The sequence below is a fragment of the Salvelinus alpinus genome, chromosome 1 (genome assembly GCF_045679555.1).
Source record: "Salvelinus alpinus chromosome 1, SLU_Salpinus.1, whole genome shotgun sequence".
Taxonomy (NCBI): domain Eukaryota; kingdom Metazoa; phylum Chordata; class Actinopteri; order Salmoniformes; family Salmonidae; genus Salvelinus; species Salvelinus alpinus.
The window spans coordinates 57,650,619-57,673,072 of record NC_092086.1 but is presented as its reverse complement, the minus strand read 5'-3'; the positions used below and the strand labels follow the sequence as shown (position 1 = coordinate 57,673,072).

Below are 22,454 nucleotides of genomic sequence, written 5' to 3'. Positions count from 1 at the left end.
CCAGTGGTCTTCTAATAAAAACGTAATCAGTATCAAATCATTGATTAAAGGTGCAATCAGTAAGATTTGTAATGTTGTCCAATGGTCATTTCAATTAATGATATGATACAATTTGAGTCAATAGATTTTTCGAGCTCTGTAATAAATAAGTCAGGCCAAAGCATGTAGCTTAATGGTGTTTTTATTAGTTACTACTGAATAAGCTAAACACATAAGCTGTAGATGAAGAGTTCGATGCATGGTGGTAATTGCAAAAATATGATTTATTCAAATAGATTGAGACACATTATCCATTGTGTGATGTGTGTACAGAAAGAACATGGATACAAACGGAAGAATTGGCACTCATTAATGTTTTGGGGAAAACTCATGCTTTAATTTCTTTGATAAAATGGACCAAAAAATGAATGAAAGAAATTTGCAAAACTCAGACAAGGAAAGATTCCTTACTATCCAGCATTCCGGTTAGTAGAGATATGCAACACATGAGTTGGACAGCACTTTATAGGGCATCAACGACACCAAACAGATGGGTAAAAAAACAAGCATGTAAACCAAGGGAATGTTCACTTGGACGTCTTTAGTCAGACACACAGCTATGTGTACACACACACACACGTCATCCATATCATATCCTTAAATTGTCAGTTACTACATCAGACAAAATGGATAAACAATCAGAAATCCTACATCTGTAGGGGATGTTTTCAGACTGGACATTCTCCTCCTCTTCATATTCTCTTCCTCCTCTCACTGGCCCGGGCTCTTAGATAGAGCTCCCAGAAGGCCGTTGGCTGTGCTGAAGAGGTTGATGGGAGAAGAGCCGTCTGTGATCAGGGTGGACTTCAAACCCAGAGACTGGAGCAGCTTGACCTGGGGGAGGGTAGGGAAGGACAGAAAGCGAGAGAGATGATACATTTACTATGATAATTGTTCCTTTCCGTTATAACTGATTGAATAAGATCCCGTGTTCCAGTTCCAATATCTTAAACGGTATCTTATACATCCTGATAATGTCTTGTCACGCTAATATAGCTCATTTATTTAAATTGAGATTGTGTGGGAGAAAGACAGACCTGCTCTGTGAAACGTTACAGTAACGTAAAACATTACAGAACGATTCTGACCAGAGCAAGAGCTTAAGGATTCTCCAGAAGCCATTTTTGTTCAGACAAAATGTATTGTGTAGCACAAATATGAAGGTGTTATGGTATGTCAGGAGTTATGTACCTGTAGCTCGGGGCCGGCTCTGGCCATCTCCTGCAGGGTGTCGGCGCCGATACTGTCCACCAGCTGTTTAAAGCGGTTGCTCTCTATCTCAGCCAGCTTCTGCTGTTTCTCCACTTCCAAACGATCCATCTCTGACTTATAGTTTAGCTCTTGCTCCCTCGCCTTGGACAGACGGTTCAGCTCGCCCTCCTGCACACACACAATTACAGGTCAGCTACACGTAGTATGTGAACCTTTCAGCATTACACAATGTAGAACACCTTCAAACATTTATCAAACAAAACAGACCCACACACACACAGGTCAGCAATTACAGGTGAACTACTGGTTGTTTCAGAATTACACAATGTAGAACACACAGCAAGAGGATACGTACAGCCTCAATCCTCTGGGCTTCAGCCTTCAGTTTAGCCTCATTGACTGCTGCCTCTCCCTGGATACGGGCTGCCTCTGCTCTGGCCTGGGCCTCTGCCTTGGCTGCCCCTGTACTCTCCACCGCCGCACTGCAACACACAACGACACACTGTTAGCTGGTTAAGGTTGGGAAAACTGATCCTAGAGCTGTACCTTGGGGAAACTTCTTCACCCCAGCGCCACATATCTAACCTCCGCATTCACACAACTCACAATAGCATTATGTTAGGATCTCTGATCTAAAATCTTATTCGGTACAACTTCACAGTCACACTACTAAGAACAGCATGACGCTAACGCTAGCCTCTTGCCATAACATTTTCCCATCAGCGATGCTAACATGTGTTAGCGTTATGCTAATGCTATCCCCCTGCCATTACATTTCCCATAAGCGATGCTAACATTCGTTAGTGTTAGCGGCACAGCATTAATGGTCACCTGAGGGCCTCCAGCTCCAACAGCCCTTTCCTGGTCTTCTCTGCCTCCGCCTGGTCTGTGATCCTCTGCCTCTCCAGACGACCACGTGCCTCCTGCTCGAGACGCTCTGCCTCATGGCTGCAGGGAGGGAGGGGAGAGAGAAGTTAACGCTTGCAAAAACAACCCAATCTGAAAATGAACAGTGTGTGTCTGTCTGCTGGCAGGTAGCCTAGAAATTGAGTGGGTTGGCCAGTAATCAAAAGGTCACTAGTTCGAATCCCTTAGCCGAACTAGGTGAAAAATCTGTCAATGTGCCCTTAAGCAAGGCACTTAACACTAATTGCTCCTGTAAGTGTGTGTGCACGTGCGTGTTTGTCAATGACATATGGACAAAGCCATCGATCACGTGACACCATTCATTCCTGTGTGAAGGCGCATTGAAGCCAAATGAAGTCTTAAGATGGCGTCTCATGGAGACATAACATGTGCAGCTTGAGCTACTCCAAGAAGTGAGTTGCAGGCTAGCTCAGTGGTGCCAACTTTCGTTAAATAACTACAGTTGAAGGTAGACAGGTGTATTGCAGGCTGCCATTAGCAAACAAATTATTCTTATAACTTCTATAATGAGATTTTAAAATAAATTAGTTCAAGTAAATATATCTAGTGTATTAGAAGTCATGATTGTCTTCAAATTTTGTATACAAAGATAGACATTTTTCCATTCACTATAATGGGGGGATCCTGTTTTATGCTAACAATTCCTGCAGTACCACGGTCGGCCTTGAACTTCGATGGCTTCAGAGGGGGAAATCCCCCCCCCCCCCCGTGTGTGTGCGTGCGTCTTGTGTCCTACCGTGCGGCAGCCTCCTGGGAGTTGGTAGTGATCTCGATGGCCAGCTGGACACTCTTCTGCAGGGAGTCTCTGGTCCTCTGGTCCACCGGCTCCACTGACTGGATGTCCACACTGCTGATGACCAGACTGTTCTGGTGGAAGCACAGGCTTGGACGCACTGCCAGCTTGTCATCAAAGCCAAACACAGAGGAGCAGATGATCCGGTTGGAGTTCTGTAGAGTGGAGGGGGTTAAAGAAGAGGTTAAAGCACGGGGTGTTATTGTTGTCTTTGAATCAATTGGCTTACGTTTTCCATAGGCCTACCTAAACTACAAACGCTAAGGGCAGGAGGCCATGTAGAATTAAAAAGTGCGTTGAAAAGGCAGAACAGTGCAGATTTAGATGACTGAGGTGTGGGAAGGACCTTGTGAAAGTCGTCAAACTGCACGGAGGCGACGGCTCCTCTGACGCGGGAGGCGATGGCTTTACAGGCATCCCCCACAAAGTCTGGCACCGAGAACAGAGCCGCAGCCTGGGACGGGTCCGCAGGAGACTTCAGGTCAAAGTGCCTGAGAGAGAGAGAGAGAGAGACAGAGAGAGAGAGAGAGAGAGAGAGAGAGAGAGAGAGAGCGATATGAAATACATCAGCTGGCCTACAGACTAGACTAGGGAGACAGAGAAACAGACCAAATCGCAGAGGATTCTCAAGCACACACACATACGCCCCTCCCTCCCTCCCTCCCCCCACCCACAAACCCTACCAGTTGTAGCTGAGCTGCAGCTGCAGGCGTGCGTGGTCGGCCGTCTCTATGGTGATGATGTCAGTGAAGAAGTCCGGCCCCAGCAGCAGACACACGGCCTTGATGACATTGGTCCTCTTGGGCTTGTCCCCCGACAGGGAAAGCACGGTGAACTGCTCATCAGGACCCAGCATTACCATCTCTGGCCCTAACACCACCCTGAGAGAGGGGAGGAGGGGATGGGAAGAGAGAGGGAGGGCGAAAGGGAAAAGTTTACACTAGGGGCCCAATGTTGCTCTGGTGAAAAGAGTGCACTATATAGGGAATAGGGTGCCATTTGGAAAGGCTAGTTTTATGGGTTGTTTCTGGACAGGGCCAGTGTCATTGTCCCTCCACGTCCGTCTGCCTGTCAGCCATATTTACCTGGCCCTTTTCTCCCTGTAGTCGTAGACCTGCACAGCAGCGTTGTGGGGAACCCTGTAGGACACCACCTCGGTCTTGTCCCGGGCCTTCATCTCCACTTCCTTTCTGCGGTCAGAGCGGTCAGCCAGGGGTTCCTTTGTGGAGGTCAGGAGGGTCTCAACATTCTGAGGCAGATTCTTCGCCCACAGCTCCTCGTCCTGCGTCAGCATGTAAGTGTGGCCAATCACAGCACGGACCTAGAGCCAGGTAGCCAATGGGGGAGAGGGAGGGTGAGAGGTGGGTGGGGATTTAAGGTTGTTAAATAACAGGTGAATGGATTCCCTGGATCATTTGAATCAGGTGTTTTAGCGTATGTCCCAAATGGCCCCCCTACAGTACATGGTGCACTACTTTTGACCAGAGTCCTGTGGGCCCTGGTAAATCGTGCACTATATCATAGGCACCTGAGCAATGGAGCAGGTGCAATCCCACTTTTATACCAGAAAAGTATCCATGTCATTTTCAATGATTAGTCATGTTTTTTAGCTAGTCTATATTAAAATACATGTCTGTTTTATATAATAATTAAAGCTGCAATATGTAACTTTTTGGGCGACCCAGCAAAAGTGGGAGTTATAGATAGATCGGTCATTCTCACTGAAAGCAAGTCTAAGAAGCGTAAATCTGTTCTGTGTGCTATTTCTACGCTTCCTGTTAATTTTTGCATCTTTGACTTTCGGTTTTGTAAAACAGCTTCAAAAATATTTTTCAAAAACCAAATATTTTTGGTTACTGAAAAGATATTTCACAGTGGTTTAGATAATAATGCTTGTTTTGCCAAACAAAAATTAGGAGACCTATTAGAATTTTAGCAACCAATGGAGCGATTTCTACATATTGCACCTTTAACAGATTGCATTTTGCACACGCTCCACGTCACCTCAAGATGAATGTTTTGCCCACTGGAAAGTTTTGGTTCAGTGCCATTAGAAAGCACTAGTTGCACCACTGGTGTTTAAAATGAAAAAAGGTACCTGCAAAATAAAATGGCGTATCCATTTCGTTGTGCCGTTACAAATGTATCATCGTTTCATGTCCGATGCACTCAGTCAGTGTTGTTACATATCATTTGAGAGGTGTGCACCAGTTCATGTTGCCTGTAAGAACCATGGTGAGCACAGGCATGTCTGATTAGGCTTTGCTGGCTTTCTCATCCAATGGGTTTCGAGAAGGAGAGAGGACGCAAGCCGTATGCAATTGAGATTCTCCCACTGACTCAAAGTAACCTTCCACCAGCTGAAAAAAGATTGCACCTTTGCAGAAAACTGCATGTCCGGTGGCTCGCAAATGAGCAGTTTACAAGAAGATACTGAGAAATAATCAGTAAGCCTAATATTACATGATTAAATCTGAAATAATTTCTCCAAGCTGTTTAGAGGCATTTAACACCATTCTGCATTTGCATCATATATTTTCCCAACATTAAAATCAGTTAAAATGTTGTTTTCATTCAGTTACAAAAGTAACAGCCCTGACTGAGCCCCATATGCGAGCGGACCGCAGCCGCTTCGCAGTTATGCGGCCAAGCTGTCTGTACGCTCAAAATGGAAAAAAGCACAGGATTTTTGTAGCTCGATGAAACAGTTCTGCTTTGCTTTGTATGGAATAATCGTCCAAATAAACAATTTCTACCCTCATTGCATCAAATACACTACATGACCAAAAGTCTGTGGACACCTGCTAGTTGAACATCTCATTGCAAAATCATGGGCATTAATATGGAGTTGGTCCCCCGTTTGCTGTTATAACAGCCTCCACTCTTCTGGGAAGGCTTTCCACTAGATGTTGAAACATTGCTGCGGGGACTTGCTTCCATTCAGCCACGAGCATTATTGAGGTCAGGCACTGATGTTGGGCGATTAGGCCTGGCTCGCAGTCGGCGTTCCTATTTATCCCAAAGGTGTTCGGTGGATTTGAGGTCAGTCAAGTTCTTCCACACCGATCTCGACAAACCATTTATGTATGGACCTCGCTTTGTGCACGGGGCATTGTCATGCTGAAACAGGAAAGGGCCTTCCCCAAACTGTTGCCACAGAGTTGGAAGCCCAGAATCATCTAGAATGAGATTGTATGCGGTGGCGTTGTTCTATTTTATTCTGTTAAACGACTATAAAATAGGTGTGTCTTGACTGTGATAAGGGCTCGGGAAATAAGAGCATCTTTGTCTGCTAAATTAACAAAAAAAAAGGCTATGCCATTGAACAACCACAGGCTTCTACAAGCAAGCGCAACTGCTGAGGCTACTTCCTTTTGAAGATTGTGTTCCAAAATATAATATAACCAGTTGATATATTACGGTTTCAATAAATTAATCTTAAAATGGATGTTTCAAATTTGTTTTTTTTTGACTGAATACTGTATATGGGGCAATTTAGCCATTAGGATTGGTTATCTGTAATGTTATGATAAATTAGCCATTGTTGCGCACTGTTGGCATATAGATATATGCACACTTTTTTTTCCTGGCCTTGTTTAAAAATAATCTCAAATAATTTGAGTACTCGAGTTCAATATAATTTCTTGTGGCAGAACCGAATAAATAGTTGTATTCTGTTCATATGGATTCCCCTTTTGCAGAAACAGTGTGGAATTGCAGGAAATGGTAAAAAAAAATTTAAAAAAATGAGTTTGACAGTCAGGTGCCCAAGCACTATAGAGAATCAGCCAGGTCACACCAGATCCACTGCAGTATTAGACTTTTGTCCAGGGGCCTCATTTATAATCGTTGCTTAAAAATGTCACACAATTTCTACGTGTGCCATTTCTGAAAACAAATAAAAAATACAAATATTTGTATTTTATTAAATTACAAAAATGTTGTACTTGGCGTACACCATACTATAAATATGCATGTTTCTCGTTATAAAATCAGACCGGTCGTAAAACTCTGCGTGCGTGAACAAGCATTAAAACTCAGCCTGGATAACGCCCTCCGTTCAACCTTTAATGTTGAAAATAACGCCCGTTATTTACAATATAAATTGGAATTAAGCCATGGCAGTTTCTAAAAGAGCAATGGCAACTAGGATCACATTTCTGTAGCGGTGTGGGCAGAATGTTTTGATATTTTGCAGACTTTTTCAAATTAAACATGCATGCTGCCTATGGCGAGTGACTGTCTGTGCATTCAGCAAGATTGATTGTATATGCGATACAATTTAAAAGTACGCTAAACGCAAAAGACTTGATGACCAATAAATGATTGTTTCTAGGTCCTGCCATGGTATAGGCTCTGAGATTAATAGGAAACGATACCGTGCTCATATAGCACAGCAATAGCCTATCCATAGGCATACTGTCAAATATTTTACATAAGTTACCGGTATATTTACTGTGTTGGCAGAAAGTTAATATTTTGCAGTAATTTATATACGGTTGAAGTCGGAAATGTACATACACCTTAGCCAAATACATTTAAACTGAGTTTCACAATTCCTGACATTTAATCCTAGTAAAAATTCCCTGTCTTAGCTCAGTTAAGATCACCACTTTATTTTAAGAATGTGAAATGTCAGAATAATAGTAGAAGGAATGATTTATTTCATTTCTTTCATCACATTCCCAGTGGGTCAGAAGTTTATATACACTCAATTAGTATTTGGTAGCATTGCCTTTAAATAGTTTAACTTGGGTCAAACGTTTTGGGAAGCCATCCACAAGCTTCCCAAAATAAGTTGGGTGAATTTTGGCCAAATCCTCCTGACAGAGCTGGTGTAACGGAGTCAGGTTTGTAGGCTTCCTTGCTCGCACACGCTTTTTCAGTTCTGCCCACATTTTCTATAGGATTGAGGTCAGGGCTTTGTGAAGTGCACCAGTCCCTCCTGCAGCAAAGCACCCCCACAACATGATGCTGCCACCCCCGTGCTTCACGGTTGGGATGGTGTTCTTTGGCTCGCAAGCATCCCCCTTTTTCCTCCAAACATAACGATGGTCCTTAAGGGCAAACAGTTCTATTTTTGTTTCATCAGTCCAGAAGACATTTCTCCAAAAAGTATCTTGTATCTTGGTCCGCATGTGCAGTTGCAAACCGTGTGGATATAGATACTTTTCTACCGGTTTCCTCCAGCATCTTCACAGGGTCTTTTGCTGTTGTTCTGGGATTGATTTGCACTTTTCACACCAAAGTATGTTCATCTCTAGGAGAGAGAACGCATCTTCTTCCTGAGCGGTATGACAGCTGCGTGGTCCCATGGTGTTTATACTTGCGTACTATTGTTTGTACAGATGAACGTGGTACCTTCAAGCGTTTGTAAATTGCTCCCAAGGATGAACCAGACTTGTGGAGGTCTTCATTTTTTTCTCTGAGGTCTTGGCTGATTTCGTTTGATTTTCCCACGATGTCAAGCAGAGGCACTGAGTTTGAAGGTAGGCCTTGAAATAGCCGATCAGAAGCTTCTAAAGCCATGACAATTTTCTGGAACTTTTCAAGTTGTTTAAAGGCACAATCAACTTAGTGTATGTAAACTTCTGACCCACTGGAATTGTGATACAGTGAATTATAAGTGAAATAATCTGTCTGTAAACAATTGTTGGAAAAATGACTTGTGTCATGCACAAAGTAGATGTCCTAACCGACTTGCCAAAACTATAGTTTGTTAACAAGAAATTTTTGGAGTGGTTGAAAAACAAGTTTTAATGACTCCAACCTAAGTGTATGTAAACTTCAACTACAACTGTAGGTTGGCATTTTTTGAGTTGGACTGGAAGCAGCCCTGCAGAATGGTCACTAGCTGGCAAAGCCAGTCATAAAATCTGATTTTAATCCTAACTCTAACCTTAACCACACTGCTAACCCCAATATCTTAAATTTAAGACCAAAAAGTACATTTTTGTTTTAATGAATTTGAACAATAGTCAATTTTGATTATGCAGCTGACCCATCTAGCGGAAACTACTCAGTTCTGCTTCCAGGGCCAGACTCATTACAAAATGTCAACCTGCGTAATTTACACTGTATCTGGCAAAGGACGGTGTCAAAATTGATGTGGACCTGTCAGCAGAACGTTTGAATTCAACAATGTTTCGCATCGACTTTTCCCCAACCTAAAACATGGACTGTCCGCAAATTCTGAAACGTTGTCTACGCCTGGCTACTAAAACAAAAATGCAATTACAGAAGCATACAGTAGGCCTACTTCAAAATATAAGCGGTTTACCTGTTCAATTTGACTCTATATTATAAACCGTGGTGCCTATGGGATTGCAAAACTTGATAAACATATAGGCTATATCTAATTTACTAGGTCCAATTAAGTGAGAGATGCGCACGGTAATTTGTTGTATGGCTACATCGGGAATATGAACATAGCACAGCCAGAAAATATGAGTAATTTATTCTGCAATGGTTATGAAGATAAAATAAAATGATTTCTAGGTCTTAATTATTTTAGATTAAAAAAATTAAAAAATCGGATGATTTTTGCTCTTCTCACTAACGGCATATGGCTGAATTCTTGTTTGTGCTTTCCTGCTTTTAATTTTCATCATATCCCACATTTGCACAAAATAGCCTACTCACTTGCAATACAATATTTCAACCACTAGCAGATGTGCATATGCATGGTCTAAAGTTTGCGGGGAGGTGAGCACAGTCTCACATCAAGATTTTTAAAATATAAAATGCCAACTTTTGTGAAAATATGAGCACGCACATGTCGGGGTGTATTATGTATGTACACACAGTTTATAAATGAGGCCCCTGGTCCCCAAGACATGGAGGGATACTGTCCACTAGGGGCAATGTGAGCGCATATTACCATCTAGTTAAACTGTGAGCAACGGCTCTGAAAATGGTCGGTTCAATCCCAGTGCTAGGCACATTTCAAACCTTAACCAGTCTGAATTAATGTGAAAAACGTACTGTCATGTTCAGTTTAACCCTATCCCAAACCTTATCTGGCAAAATGATTGCCTAAACTTAACGGTCAAGTTGCCATTTGGGACGTAGCCCCTGTCTTCAAACATTCTGCTGGGTAAAAACTCACCTTTCCTGTTTTGATGTCTCGGACATAGATCCCTTCATTCTCGTCCAATGGGATGGCCTGTCGCCGTAGCATCACCTCCACGGCCACCGGGGGGACGTACTCGATTGGTCCCCGTAGCATCCAGCGGTCACCGGGGCGACGTTGGACTCCACCCCTCCGAGAGAGCTTGGCCCTCTCCTCCTCCCCCTCATCCTCCTCTTCCTCCTGCTAGCAGAGAGGAGAGGAGGGAGAGAGAGAAGGGACAGAGAGATAAGGAGAGGGAGGGAAAGTGAGAGAGAAAGAGTGAGACAGTGTGAAAGGACCGAATGTACATTGAATGGATTGTGTACCAGCCAAACCAGACAGTCCTGTTTAGGATTGTCGTTGTATTTGACTAAGGTCCATTTGTTTCCCCTCCCATCTGCATTTAAATTCTTCCACCCTTCCCTCACCTCACCTCCTGTGTATCGTTGAAGGCCTCTACGGCCCTCAGCACCAGGCCCTCCTCCTCAGAGAGAATATAGACGTCCTGGATGCCCTCCTCTAAGTGCTCCCCGGGCTGCAGGAAGAACGAACGCTCACCCTGAGAGAGGAGAGAGAGCAGTGTTAAATTAGAGCTCATTGGGGAAGTGACTAAAAGCTACAAAGGCGAATGAATGAACAAACAGAAGTCACCGAACTTCCTCACCAGTGTGTAAAACACCAATGAGTGACTCAACAAACAATTGACCAAACAAAGGAGTGAAACACAGAGCTCTCTTTCAGTCTCACCTTGGCCACCCTCTTCTGACCCAGCTGTGGTTTACCGTCTGGTCCCACCGGGTCCAGGATCACACAGTACTGACGGCTGCTCAGCGTGGTCACGTTGACCACTCCCACCACTTCCTCGGCAACAGACGGGATGTGTGCCTCCCGCTCCGCCATGGTAACGAGCCACTCTTCCCCAGTGCGCCGGTCCCGCCCCCCGGCGTCACGGAATGGCCGTATTGCTCGCACATGCAGTGCTTTCTGAGAGTGAAAAAAACAACAAATTAGTTTAGGCAGGTCCTAAGAAACATCATAAGACTAATAAAATGTATTTTCAAAAGAATAGAAGAGCATATGGAGTTTAATTAGGCCTATGTTACGGGTCAGTGCGGCCATGGCTGTGCCATTCAAATCAATAGTCCGTTGTTTTGTTTATTAAAACAGACAAGACAAACCTATCCAGTCAGACATATTTTATAGTAAGAATATAACAGAATAAAATACAAATAACATTTTTCCCACAGGGATGTGTGGAACTGCTGTAACAATAATTTTTTATCCACATTTCAGCCCTTTCCTAACCTCACTCCACCTCGTTAGGAAGAAGACATAGGATCTTATCGTCATCATGATACCGATATAAAATAATACCAATCCTATCTTCAAAAGCATGCGAGTGTCATATTCATATTTCACAACCTCCGCGGGCGGGTTTTTGGAGTGGGCTATCTGCAAGCAAAACAATAGGCCTACTCTTGATTTAGGCTACATTATTGCATGCTCAGTGGCGACCCATCATTCAGGACTGCCCCACCCGTTTGAGCCCCACATTCTGGCATTAATACAAAGAGATATAGGAGAGAGAAGGAAGGTGAGTGATATGTCAAAGAGAGGGAGAGAAAGAAGGAGGGTGGGTGGGGAAGTAAATGGTGACGAGAGAGGAGGAGTGCTTGGTAAAAAGAGGGAGAGAGTGAAGGAGGGAGGGGAGGGAAAGGTAGTGTAAGAGAGAAGGAGGGAGGTGGGGAGTTCTGGATAAAGTGAGGGCGAGAGAGGAGAGAGGTGTTACCTTGTCAGTGAGGATGAAAGCGTTGACGATGTCGAGGACCTCCTCATGAGCCCCTGGTAGATACGCCCCCACCTTTCTCACCTGCCACTCCTCACCTGGACACACAGGGAATCACTCAGCTAGGTAGGTGTGTGCGCACGTCTGTGTATGATAGCGATACAACATCTGCTACTTGTGTACATACATTATATGTACAAAAAATATATAAAATACAGTACAAGTGTCTCACCAGTGACCCTGCGGACTCCGCTCCTGTCCACTCCCTCCTTGCGCGCTCGGAGGCGAATGGCCTGGTTCTCTCTGATCACTGTGGCCTTGATGGTTTCCAGCACCGCCACCTCCTTCCTGGGGATGTACGTCCCTATGGGGGGGGGGTTAGGGGTCAGGGGTTAAAGAAGCATTATTAGGCAACCAGTGTCACGACTTCCGCCGAAGTCGGTTCCTCTCCTTGTTCGGGCGGCGTTCGACGTCACCGGTCTTCTAGCCATCGCCGATCCACCTTTCATTTTCCATTTGTTTTGTCTTGTTTTCCCACACCTGGTTTACATTCCCTCATTACTTGTCTTGTATATAACCCTCTGTTCCCCCCATGTCTGTGTGTGCAATTGTTTGTTGTTACGTGATTGTGCACTTCTGACTGGTTTGCGACGGGTTCTTTGAACCCATATTTTGTTGTTCTGGATGCCGTTGGTCTTGCATATTAAACTGCTCCGGTTATTTCCCAGTTCTGCTATCCTGCGTCTGACTTCCCTGCAACCAGTCACGCACCTCTTACAGAATTCCACACCTGAATATGGAGTCAGCAGAAGCAGGTGCCCCTGGTATAGGGGTCGAGGAGGGCGACCCGGAGCACGAGGCGATGCTCCACCATCTCGGCGCCGCCATGGACTGAGTCTTCCAAACCATGGACCGCTGGGAGAGACAGGGAGTTCCTCTAGCACCTCCACTACTCGCCCCCCCCCCGCACCCGGTCCCAGTGGGATTCGTCTCGTCCTTCCCCAGGAGTACAATGGGACGGCTGCACGCTGCCAGGGTTTCCTGTTGCAGCTGGATCTTTACCTGGCAACGGTCCACCCGGCTCCTTCGGGCCGTGAGAGGGTTTCCGCCCTCGTCTTGTGCCTCTCGGGGAAAGCCCTGGAGTGGGCCAACGCCGTGTGGGGAGAAGGAGATGCGGCGCTGGACCATTGAGGATTTCACCCTCCGCTTCCGGGCAGTCTTCGAAACATATGTCTCCGAATCCCTGCATCAGGGGTTCATTCGGTCCTCCTCGAGTTTCTTTTTTGGGAAGAAAAAGGAGGTCTGCGCCCGTGTATTGACTATCGAGGCCTAAACCAGGTCACTGTGAGGTACAGTTACCCGCTACCTCTCATAGCCACAGCGATTGAGTCAATGCACGGGGCGCACTTCTTCATCAAACTAGATCTCAGGAGCGCTTACAACCTGGTGCGTATCCAGGAGGGAGACGAGTGGAAGACGGCGTTCAGTACTACTTTAGGGCATTATGAGTACCTCGTCATGCCGTACGGGTTGATGAATACTCCATCAGTCTTCCAAGCCTTTGTAGACGAGATTTTCAGGGACCTGCATGGGCAGGGTGTAGTGGTGGATATTGATGACATTCTGATATACTCCGCTGCACACGCCGAGCATGTGTCCCTGGTGCGCAGGGTGCTTGGTCGACTGTTGGAGCATGACCTGTACGTCAAGTTTGAGAAATGCCTGTTCTTCCAGCAGTCCGTCTCCTTCCTAGGGTACCGCATTTCCACCTCAGGGGTGGAGATGGAGAGTGACCGCATTTCAGCCGTGCGTAATTGGCCGACTCCCACCACGGTAAAGGAGGTGCAGCGGTTTCTAGGGTTTGCCCATTACTACCGGAGGTTTATCCGGGGTTTTGGTCAGGTAGCGGCTCCCATTACCTCACTGCTGAAGGGGGGCCCGGTACGTTTGCAATGGTCGGCTGAGGCGGACAGGGCTTTTGGTCACCTGAGGGCTCTGTTTACCTCGGCTCCCGTGCTGGCCCATCCGGATCCCTCTTTGGCGTTCATAGTGGAGGTGGACGCGTCCGAGGCTGGGAAAGGAGCCGTGCTCTCTCAGCGCTCTGGTACACCACCGAAGCTCCGCCCCGGTTCCTTCTTCTCGAGGAAGCTCAGCCCGGCGGAGCGAAACTATGACGTGGGGGACCGGGAGCTGTTGGCTGTTGTCAAAGCTTTGAAGGCGTGGAGACATTGGCTTGAGGGGGCTAAACATCCTTTTCTCATCTGGACTGACCACCGCAATCTGGAGTACATCCGGCCAGCGAGGAGACTGAACCCTCGCCAGGCAAGGTGGGCCATGTTTTTCACCCTTTCTTACATACCAGGTTCCCAGAATGTGAAGGCAGACGCACTGTCCCGGCTGTAGGACACTGAGGAGCGGCCCATGGATCCCATCCCCATACTCCCGGCCTCCTGCCTGGTGGCGCCGGTAGTGTGGGAGCTGGACGCGGACATTGAGCAGGCATTAGGTGCAGAGCCCACTCCCTTACAGTGTCCCTCTGGGCGTCTGTACGTTCCGTCTTCTGTCCGTGACCGGCTGATCTATTGGGCCCACACGTCACCCTCCTCTGGTCATCCAGGCATCGGTCGAACGGTGCGCTATCTGTGTGGGAAGTACTGGTGGCCCACTTTGGCTAAGGACATGAGGGTTTATGTTTCCTCCTGCTCGGTGTGCGCCCAATGTAAGGCTCCTAGGCACCTGCCCAGAGGTAAGCTACACCCCTTACCCGTTCCACAACGGCCTTGGTCGCACCTGTCGGTCGATTTCCTTACCGATCTTCCTCCCTCACAGGTGAACACCACGATCCTGGTCGTTGTGGACCGTTTTTCCAAGTCCTGCCGTCTCCTCCCTCTGCCCGGTCTCCCTACAGCCCTCGGAGGCCTTGTTTACACACGTCTTCCAGCACGACGGGGTGCCTGTGGATATAGTGTCTGATCGGGGTCCCCAGTTCACTTCGGGCGTCTGGAGGGCGTTCATGGAACGTCTGGGGGTCTCGATCAGCCTTACCTCGGGTTTTCACCCCGAGAGTAACGGGCAGGTAGAGAGAGTTAACCAGGATGTGGGTAGGTTTCTGAGGTCTTATTGCCAGGACCGGCCGGGGGAGTGGGCGGCGTTCATGCCCTGGGCAGAGATGGCCCAGAACGCGCTTTGCCACTCCTCCACTAACCTCTCTCCCTTCCAGTGCGTACTGGGGTAATCAGCCGGTTCTGGCTCCTTGGCATCAGAGTCAGACCGAGGCTCCTGTGGTGGACGACTGGTTCTGGCACGCGGAGGAGACATGAGATGCCGCCCATGTTCACCTTCAGCGCACCGTGCTGCGCCAGAAAGCCAGCGCAGACCGCCACCGCAGTGAGGCCCCGGTGTTTGCACTGGGGACCGGGTCTGGCTCTCGACCCGAAACCTGCCCTCCGCCTGCCCTGCCGAAAGCTGGGTCCGTGGTTTGTGGGGCCTTTTAAAGTCCTGAGGAGACTGAACGAGGTGTGTTACAGGTTACAGATCCCCCCCGATTACCGTATTACCCCTCATTCCACGTGTCTCTCAGGCCGGTGGTGGCTGGTCCGCTCCAGGAGTCTGAGGTGCGGGAGGTTCCTCCGCCCCCTCTGGACATCGAGGGGGCCCCAGCATACACCGTTCGCTCCATACTGGATTCGAGGCGTCGGGCGAGGGGCCTTCAGTACCTCGTGGAGTGGGAGGGGTACGGTCCGGAGGATAGATGCTGGGTTCCGGTGGAGGACATGTTGGACCCTTCAATGCTGCGGGATTTCCACCGTCTCCGTCCGGATCGCCCTGCACCTCGCCCTCCGGGTCGTCCCCGAGGCCGGTGTCGGCGCGCGTCAAGAGGGGGTATTGTCACGACTTCCGCCGAAGTCGGTTCCTCTCCTTGTTCGGGTGGCGTTCGGCGGTCGACGTCACCGGTCTTCTAGCCATCGCCGATCCACCTTTCATTTTCCATTTGTTTTGTCTTGTTTTCCCACACACCTGGTTTACATTCCCTCATTACTTGTCATGTATATAACCCTCTGTTCCCCCCATGTCTGTGTGTGGAATTGTTTGTTGTTCAGTGATTGTGCACTTTGACTGGTTCGCGACGGGTTCTTTGTACCCATATTTTGTTGTTCTGGATGCCGTTGGTCTTGCATATTAAACTGCTCCGGATATTTCCCAGTTCTGCTCTCCTGCGTCTGACTTCCCTGCAACCAGTCACACACCTCTTACAACCAGGCTGTGTTTGGAATCGGGTACTACATACTGTTTGGAATGTACTACGTTTCTTGCATACTACTTGTTATTTTTTACTTGACATTTGTACTGCACTGTCGAGGGAGCTTGCAATAAAGTATTTCACTGCACCTTTTATACCTGCTGTAAACTGTGCACGTGATGAATAAAATTGGATTTGACTTCAGCCAGTCAAATGAGAAACAAATTGAAAGAGCACTAGCCATCTCATTAAAACGATGCTCTGATTTGGTCAACAAAAATATGCATTTATCAATATCAATATGAACGTGTGTAAGGACCCAAGGAAAGTTGTAATTGATGTGTTAGGAGTTGAACCCAGAGAACTCACCTGGCCCTTCAAACAGCCACTCATCTCCGGCAACCCTCTTCTCTCCTCCCACGTCCTCAAAGTCCAGCAAAGCCTGCAGGCGCAGAGCAGTGTCTGGGTAGACGATCTGCAGTGCTGTCACGTTCTGGGAGTGGGTGGGGATAGAGATAAAAAATAAAAAATAAAATTGCTTTAACTCTCCAAACTTCTAATGCCTAGGCTTTAACTCTGCAGGCTAACACAGTTGTGGCAAGCAGGAGAACAGGGCTAGCACCCAGGTCCCAGACAGTTATATTATCTATCCAAGTGAATGCCTAAGCTTTAGCTAAATGTGATCATATGGAGGGGTTTCAGTGAACCACACTTGTGTGCTGAGCAACCTCTGCTCGGACACCTGAAGACTTGCATTAGCACCCTGCACTGCTAACACCTAGGCTTTAGCGCTGACGTCTAACAGACAGACAGTACCTGCTGGATCTCCTCGCCGGGGTAGAGGGGGAAAGGGTCCTGGGTGAGCCGGATCTCCAGGTCAGCATGGCGAAGCTTGGCTTGTCCCGATTGGTCGAAGAGCACCTGTCCGTTGTCGTCGCGAGCGACGGGGTTGAGCACCACGCAGTAGTGGCGAGGAGGGACCATGGTCATTCGCGTGGGGGAGAACAGCACTCTGGGAAGGAGGGGACAATACAGTCACCTAATGACTGACACACTAATCTACACCGATACTGTACATCAAATTGTATTTGTTACATGCGCCCGAATACAACAGGTGTAGACCATACAGTGAAATGCTTACTTACAGCCCTTAACCAACAATGTTTTAAGAAAAATAGGTGTTAAGTAAAAAATAGATATGTAAAAGAATTACAAATAATTAAACAGTAAAATAACAGTAGCGAGGCTATATACAGGGGGTACCGGTACAGAGTCAATGTGCGGGGGCACCGGTATTGAGGTAATATGTACATGTAGGTAGAGTTAAAGTGACTATGTATAGATAATAAACAGAGTAGCAGCAGCGGAAAAGGGGGGGATGCAAATAGTCTGGGAAGCCATTTGATTAGCTGTTCAGGAGTCTTATGTCTTGGGGGGGTAGAAGCTGTTTAGAAGCCTCTTGGACCTAGACTTGGCGCTCCGGTACCGCTTGCCGTGTGGTAGCAGAGAGAACAGTCTATGACTAGGGGGGCTGGAGTCTTTGACAATGTTTAGGGCCTTCCTCTGACACCCCCTGGTATAGAGGTCCTGGATGGCAGGAAGCTTGGCCCCAGTGATGTACTGGGCGGTACGCACTATCCTCTGTAGTGCCTTGCGGTCAGAGGCCAAGCAGTTGCTATACCAGGTAGTGATGCAATCAGTCAGAATGCTCTTGATGGTACAGCTGTAGAACTTAGGGATTTGATGACAGATGCCAAATCTTTTCAGTCTCCTAAGGGGGAATAGGCTGTCGTGCCCTTTTCATGACTCTTAGTGTGTTTTGACCATGACAGTTTGTTGGTGATGTGGACACCAAGGAATTTGAAGCTCTCAACCTGCTCCACTACAGCCCCAGATGAGAATGGGGGCGTGCTCGGTCCTCCTTTTCCTGTAGTCCACAATCATCTCCTTTGTCTTGATCACATTGAGGGAGAGGTTGTTATCCTGGCACTACATGGCCAGGTCTCTGATCTCCTCCCTCTAGGCTGTCTCATCGTTGTCGGTGAACAGGCCTACCTACCATCGGCAAACTTAATGATGGTGATAGAGTTGTGCCTGGCCATGCAGTCATGAGTGAACAGGGAGTAAAGGAGAGGCCCCCGTGTTGAGGATCAGCGTGGCAGATGTGTTGTTACCTGCCCTTACCACCTGGGGGGCGGCACGTCAGGAAGTCCAGGATCCAGTTACAGAGGGAGGTGTTTAGTCCCAGGGTCCATAGCTTAGTGATGAGCTTTGAGGGTACTATAATGTTGAACGCTGAGCTGTAGTCAATGAACATAGATGTTCCTTTTGTCCAAGTGTGAAAGGGCAGTGTGGAGTGCAATAAAGATTGCATCATCTGTGGATCTGTTGGGGCGGTATGCAAATTGGAGTGGGTCTTGGGTTTCTGGGATAATGGTGTTGATGTGAGCCATGACCAGCCTTTCAAAGCACTTCACGACTACAGAAGTGAGTACTACGAGTCGGTAGTCATTTAGGCAGGTTACCTTAGTGTTCTTGGGCACAGGGACTATGGTGGTCTGCTTGAAACATGTGTGTATTACACACTCAGTTAGAGACAGGTTGAAAATGTCAGTGAAGACATTTGCCAGTTGGTCAGCGCCTGCTCAGAGTACACATCCTGGTAATCCGCCTGGCCCTGCGGCCTTGTGAATGTTGACCTGTTTAAAGGTCTTTCATCGGCTACGGAGAGCGTGATCACACAGTCGTCCAGAACGGAGTGTAAACGTGTTTGTACAAGGCATATGTTGACTAACCTAAACCTGTAAAGAAACACCTAAAAGGTGCCATTAAAAACTTGATATTTGGTAACGTTCGAAGTGTGCTGTCAAATAGTGTGTGATGCTGTAACCACAGAGAGAAACGGCTTGTTTGGCATCAGGAGGCTTAGAAGAAACTGAAAACAACCAATCACACTAGTAATTAGGAAACTACATGCAGACCTTATCAGATAAACACACACACACAAACACACTCCTCACCTCTCATTGTCCTGTCTGATGTAGGTGAGTGGTCCTATCTCCACACGGGCAATATTGGTGTTTTGGTCAAGGACATGGATGTAGTGGTGGGGCGGAATACGGATGATTGACGCATCCACCAGCCCCATAAAGTCCATCCCGCCTCTGCTCCCGCCATTCTTGAATGTCATCTGGAACGGCCGGAGTGGAAAGAGTTAACAGGGGTCTATTCAGTGATGTGAAACGTACCAAAATATAATGAATAGAGCTGACACAATTTCCTATTCTGACAGATAGACAAGATACAGAACAAATATATGATTATCTGAAAAGTGCAGTAATGTTATGTCCTCCAGAACAGACCCCTGAAGTAGCCTGCCCTACTGCCTAAAGGTGACACTGGCCATGTTCGAGAGCATCAAAACCATGATGTATCATAGGTCAATTGTGACAGACTGACCTACAAATAATATTGCGTAGTTATTTATGATGCAAGGTGATTTGTAGATCAGTCCGTCTCTACCCGCCTTTAAAGTCAGCTGCAATGTCTAACACACCCACTGACCTCCTGACTCATTGTGTGGATCTCAATCTCATCCCCCTCCTCCCCTGACTGTAGCCTTCTTACCGTAAGTGGAATGCACTGACTGCAAGTCCCTCTATATGAGTCTGTTAAATGTCCAAAATGTCTAAATGTTTCTCCCCTTGTTGCCTCTTTTCTTTCAGTGGTTCTGATCTGAAGGTGCTGACCAGGTGAAAGATGATCCCCCATTAGGACATTATCTAGCTCTCCTCTCAAGCAGCTTCTCGCTCTGCCATTTTGTATTTTGAAACACGTGTAAGAAAAGTGTCTTTCAGTTCAGGACAAGGCTTACTGTTACCTGTGCTAAGTGGTGTAATAACTGTCTAAGTACTGAAGTAAAAATACAAGTTGTTTTTTGGGGGTTATCAGATGTGTGTGTGTGTGTGTGTGTGTGTGGGGGGGGGGTATACATTTTTATAATACTTTTACTTCACTACATTCCTAAAGAAAATAATGGACTTCTTACACCATACATTTTGCCCTGACAATTTTTGAATGCTTAACATGCCAGGAAAATTGTCCAATTCACACACTTATCAAGAGAACATCCCTGGTCATCCCTACTGCCTCTGTTCTGACGGATTCACTAGACACATGCTTCGTTTGTAAATGATGTTCGAGTGTGCCCATGGCTATCCAAAAACTAACATTTAAATAAAATGGTGCCGTCTGGTTTGCTTAATATGGAATTTGAAATGATTTATACTTTTACTTAAGTATATTTGAGCAATTACATTTACTTTTGATACTTAAGTATATTTTAAACCAAGTACTTTTAAACTTTTACTCAAGTAGTATTTTACTGGGTGATTTTCACTTTTACTTGAATAATTTTCTATGAAGGTATCTTTATTTTTACTCAAGTATGACAATTGGGTACTTTTTCCACCACTGTCTGCATTTAGGGACTTATTCTTTATTACTAGAGTGTATGCTATAACTCAAGAGAAAAATATTCCCATTGGACAGTGTCCTATATCCGACATGCTCATACATTTGTGGGAGCGCTCCTGAATTGTGAGAGCAAATACACCTGACAATAACACTACTGAGCAACTGACGCAAACTGGCTGGACCTGGTAATAGTTACACAGAGGGGCTTGACAGAACAAAAGTAAGTACAGGTCTCTTTATACAAGACAAAACTATGGACACTCCCACCATGTACACACATCTGTGTCAAACACATGACAAATCAGTCATACAGACACACACCTTTCAAACTGGCACGCCCAAACTATTGCCATTTCACTGTACATTCCAGTGCCTCCACCCACTCAAGAACTATCAAGCAAGAGGGACAGTACACACACCTCATGTACTATATATATAGCGTGTACATTGAGCTCATGTAGTTATAAGGTGTGCGCTGTGTACTGTACTAGGTGTGAAGGTACAGTAACCATCGTCACCCACACCATCTCACAGAAACAATGCCATCCATGACACCAAAAGCACATATGGTACACAACAAAAGGTCAAGTGCTTTAAGCAGCAGTGGACACATACATTCTGTCCTAATTTCAAATTGCAATGGCCAGTCATGCTTATGGTCTTACACTCATCTGGCATGTGAAGTGTGTTGTCTCCACAGCAACATGTTTTACATTAGAACACAGAGCATTATCAGAGGCAGAAATGCAGATGTAAGTGTGCATGTGTCTCCAAAATAAATCTCCCTTTTCAACTTGGGTAAAATCTAAGCCTGACATTCAACTTCCAAACGGTAGAAGAGTTAGCTTGTCCTACATTGAACACCACAGTGGGAAATAAAATGTTCCAGAATGAGTCAAAGAGCATAACGTTAATCTCTGCTGTTTAGCGGGAGGGTGACTGTAGCCTTAAGATATTGTTGGGAAACCGGTTACTGTGTATCCCTTAAATTGCGGTGACCAGTCAACTCCAAGGAAGGATGACGCATTTTCATTTGGAAGAAAAGTTCTGTTCTAGCCGTTTTATTAGCAACTTTTGAAATGTCTTGAGAGCAGATTCCAAAAGTTCAGAATGTAAGCCTAATGCATTGGACCAAGTTGAGGTGTAAATGTTATTTTTTAAATTGAAAGAGCAATCTGAATAATCTGTTTCACAAACACACGTTGTAGAAGGTTACTTATCCACTACTAGAGCATAACTTTATTTATTTAACTAGGCAAGTCAGTTAAGAACAAATTCTTATTTACAATGACGGCCTACCCCGGCCAAACCCTAACCCCGCGACCCTATGGGCCTCACAATCACGGCCGGTTATGATACAGCCCAGGATCGAACCTGGGTCTGTAGTAACACCTCTAGCACTGAGATACAGTGCCTTTGACCGCTGCGACACTCGGGAGTATGGCTACTAACTAATCTAGAGTAGCTATGCGAGTTTCTTACCTTTGTTGACTAACTGAGCAAATTCTTCACTTCTCCTAGCTTGGCAAACGTCTGTAGTCAGATGGTCAATGCGACTGTTTTTTAACAGCTTTTATTACGCTTTTGTGTGGGTTGGTGGGCGTGCCTGGCTAGGCTATGCAGAAGAGTCGTCACTAGTTACCACAAACACAAAGTCATGAACCCCGCCTATTTCTACAATTTCTCTTCTTTAAAATGTGATTTTAACCTAACCTTAACCACACTGCCAACCTCATGCCCAACACGAACCTCAAATTAAGACCAAAAAGTACTTTTTGTTTTCATGAATTTTTACGATATAGACCATTTTAACTTTGTGGCTGGGCTATCTAGTGGAAACCATGCGGAAGCAATCCCGGAAGAACGATTA

General features: G+C 46.3%; 1 protein-coding gene and 1 long non-coding RNA gene across 3 annotated transcripts in view; one reads left to right on the top strand and one right to left on the bottom strand.

Annotated features, from left to right (window-relative positions):
* LOC139581687 (uncharacterized) overlaps positions 1–20,368 on the top strand; it is a 44,709-nt gene extending 24,341 nt beyond the window's left edge. Inside the window, exon 3 of the long non-coding RNA XR_011676271.1 lies at positions 19,834–20,368. This is a non-coding gene — a long non-coding RNA (uncharacterized lncRNA). The remainder of the gene's footprint in view (positions 1–19,833) is intronic.
* On the bottom strand, positions 166–22,200 carry mvp (major vault protein). Of its 2 annotated transcripts, none has more exons than XM_071411634.1 (17): positions 22,067–22,200; positions 19,129–19,298; positions 16,925–17,120; positions 16,478–16,601; positions 12,101–12,232; positions 11,872–11,966; positions 10,830–11,066; positions 10,516–10,641; positions 10,080–10,286; positions 4,057–4,292; positions 3,655–3,852; positions 3,318–3,462; positions 2,915–3,126; positions 2,083–2,199; positions 1,607–1,733; positions 1,231–1,419; positions 166–873 (listed from the first exon to the last, which is right to left on the bottom strand). In XM_071411634.1, the coding sequence occupies exons 2-17, from the start codon at positions 19,296–19,298 to the stop codon at positions 751–753; spliced, it is 2,634 nt and encodes an 877-aa protein (XP_071267735.1). In that variant the 5' UTR covers positions 22,067–22,200; the 3' UTR covers positions 166–750. The 2 variants fall into 2 exon arrangements, with proteins under 2 accessions (XP_071267735.1, XP_071267744.1); XM_071411643.1 differs by having other exon boundaries at positions 10,080–10,283.
* Between the last annotated feature and the right edge of the window lie 254 nt (positions 22,201–22,454).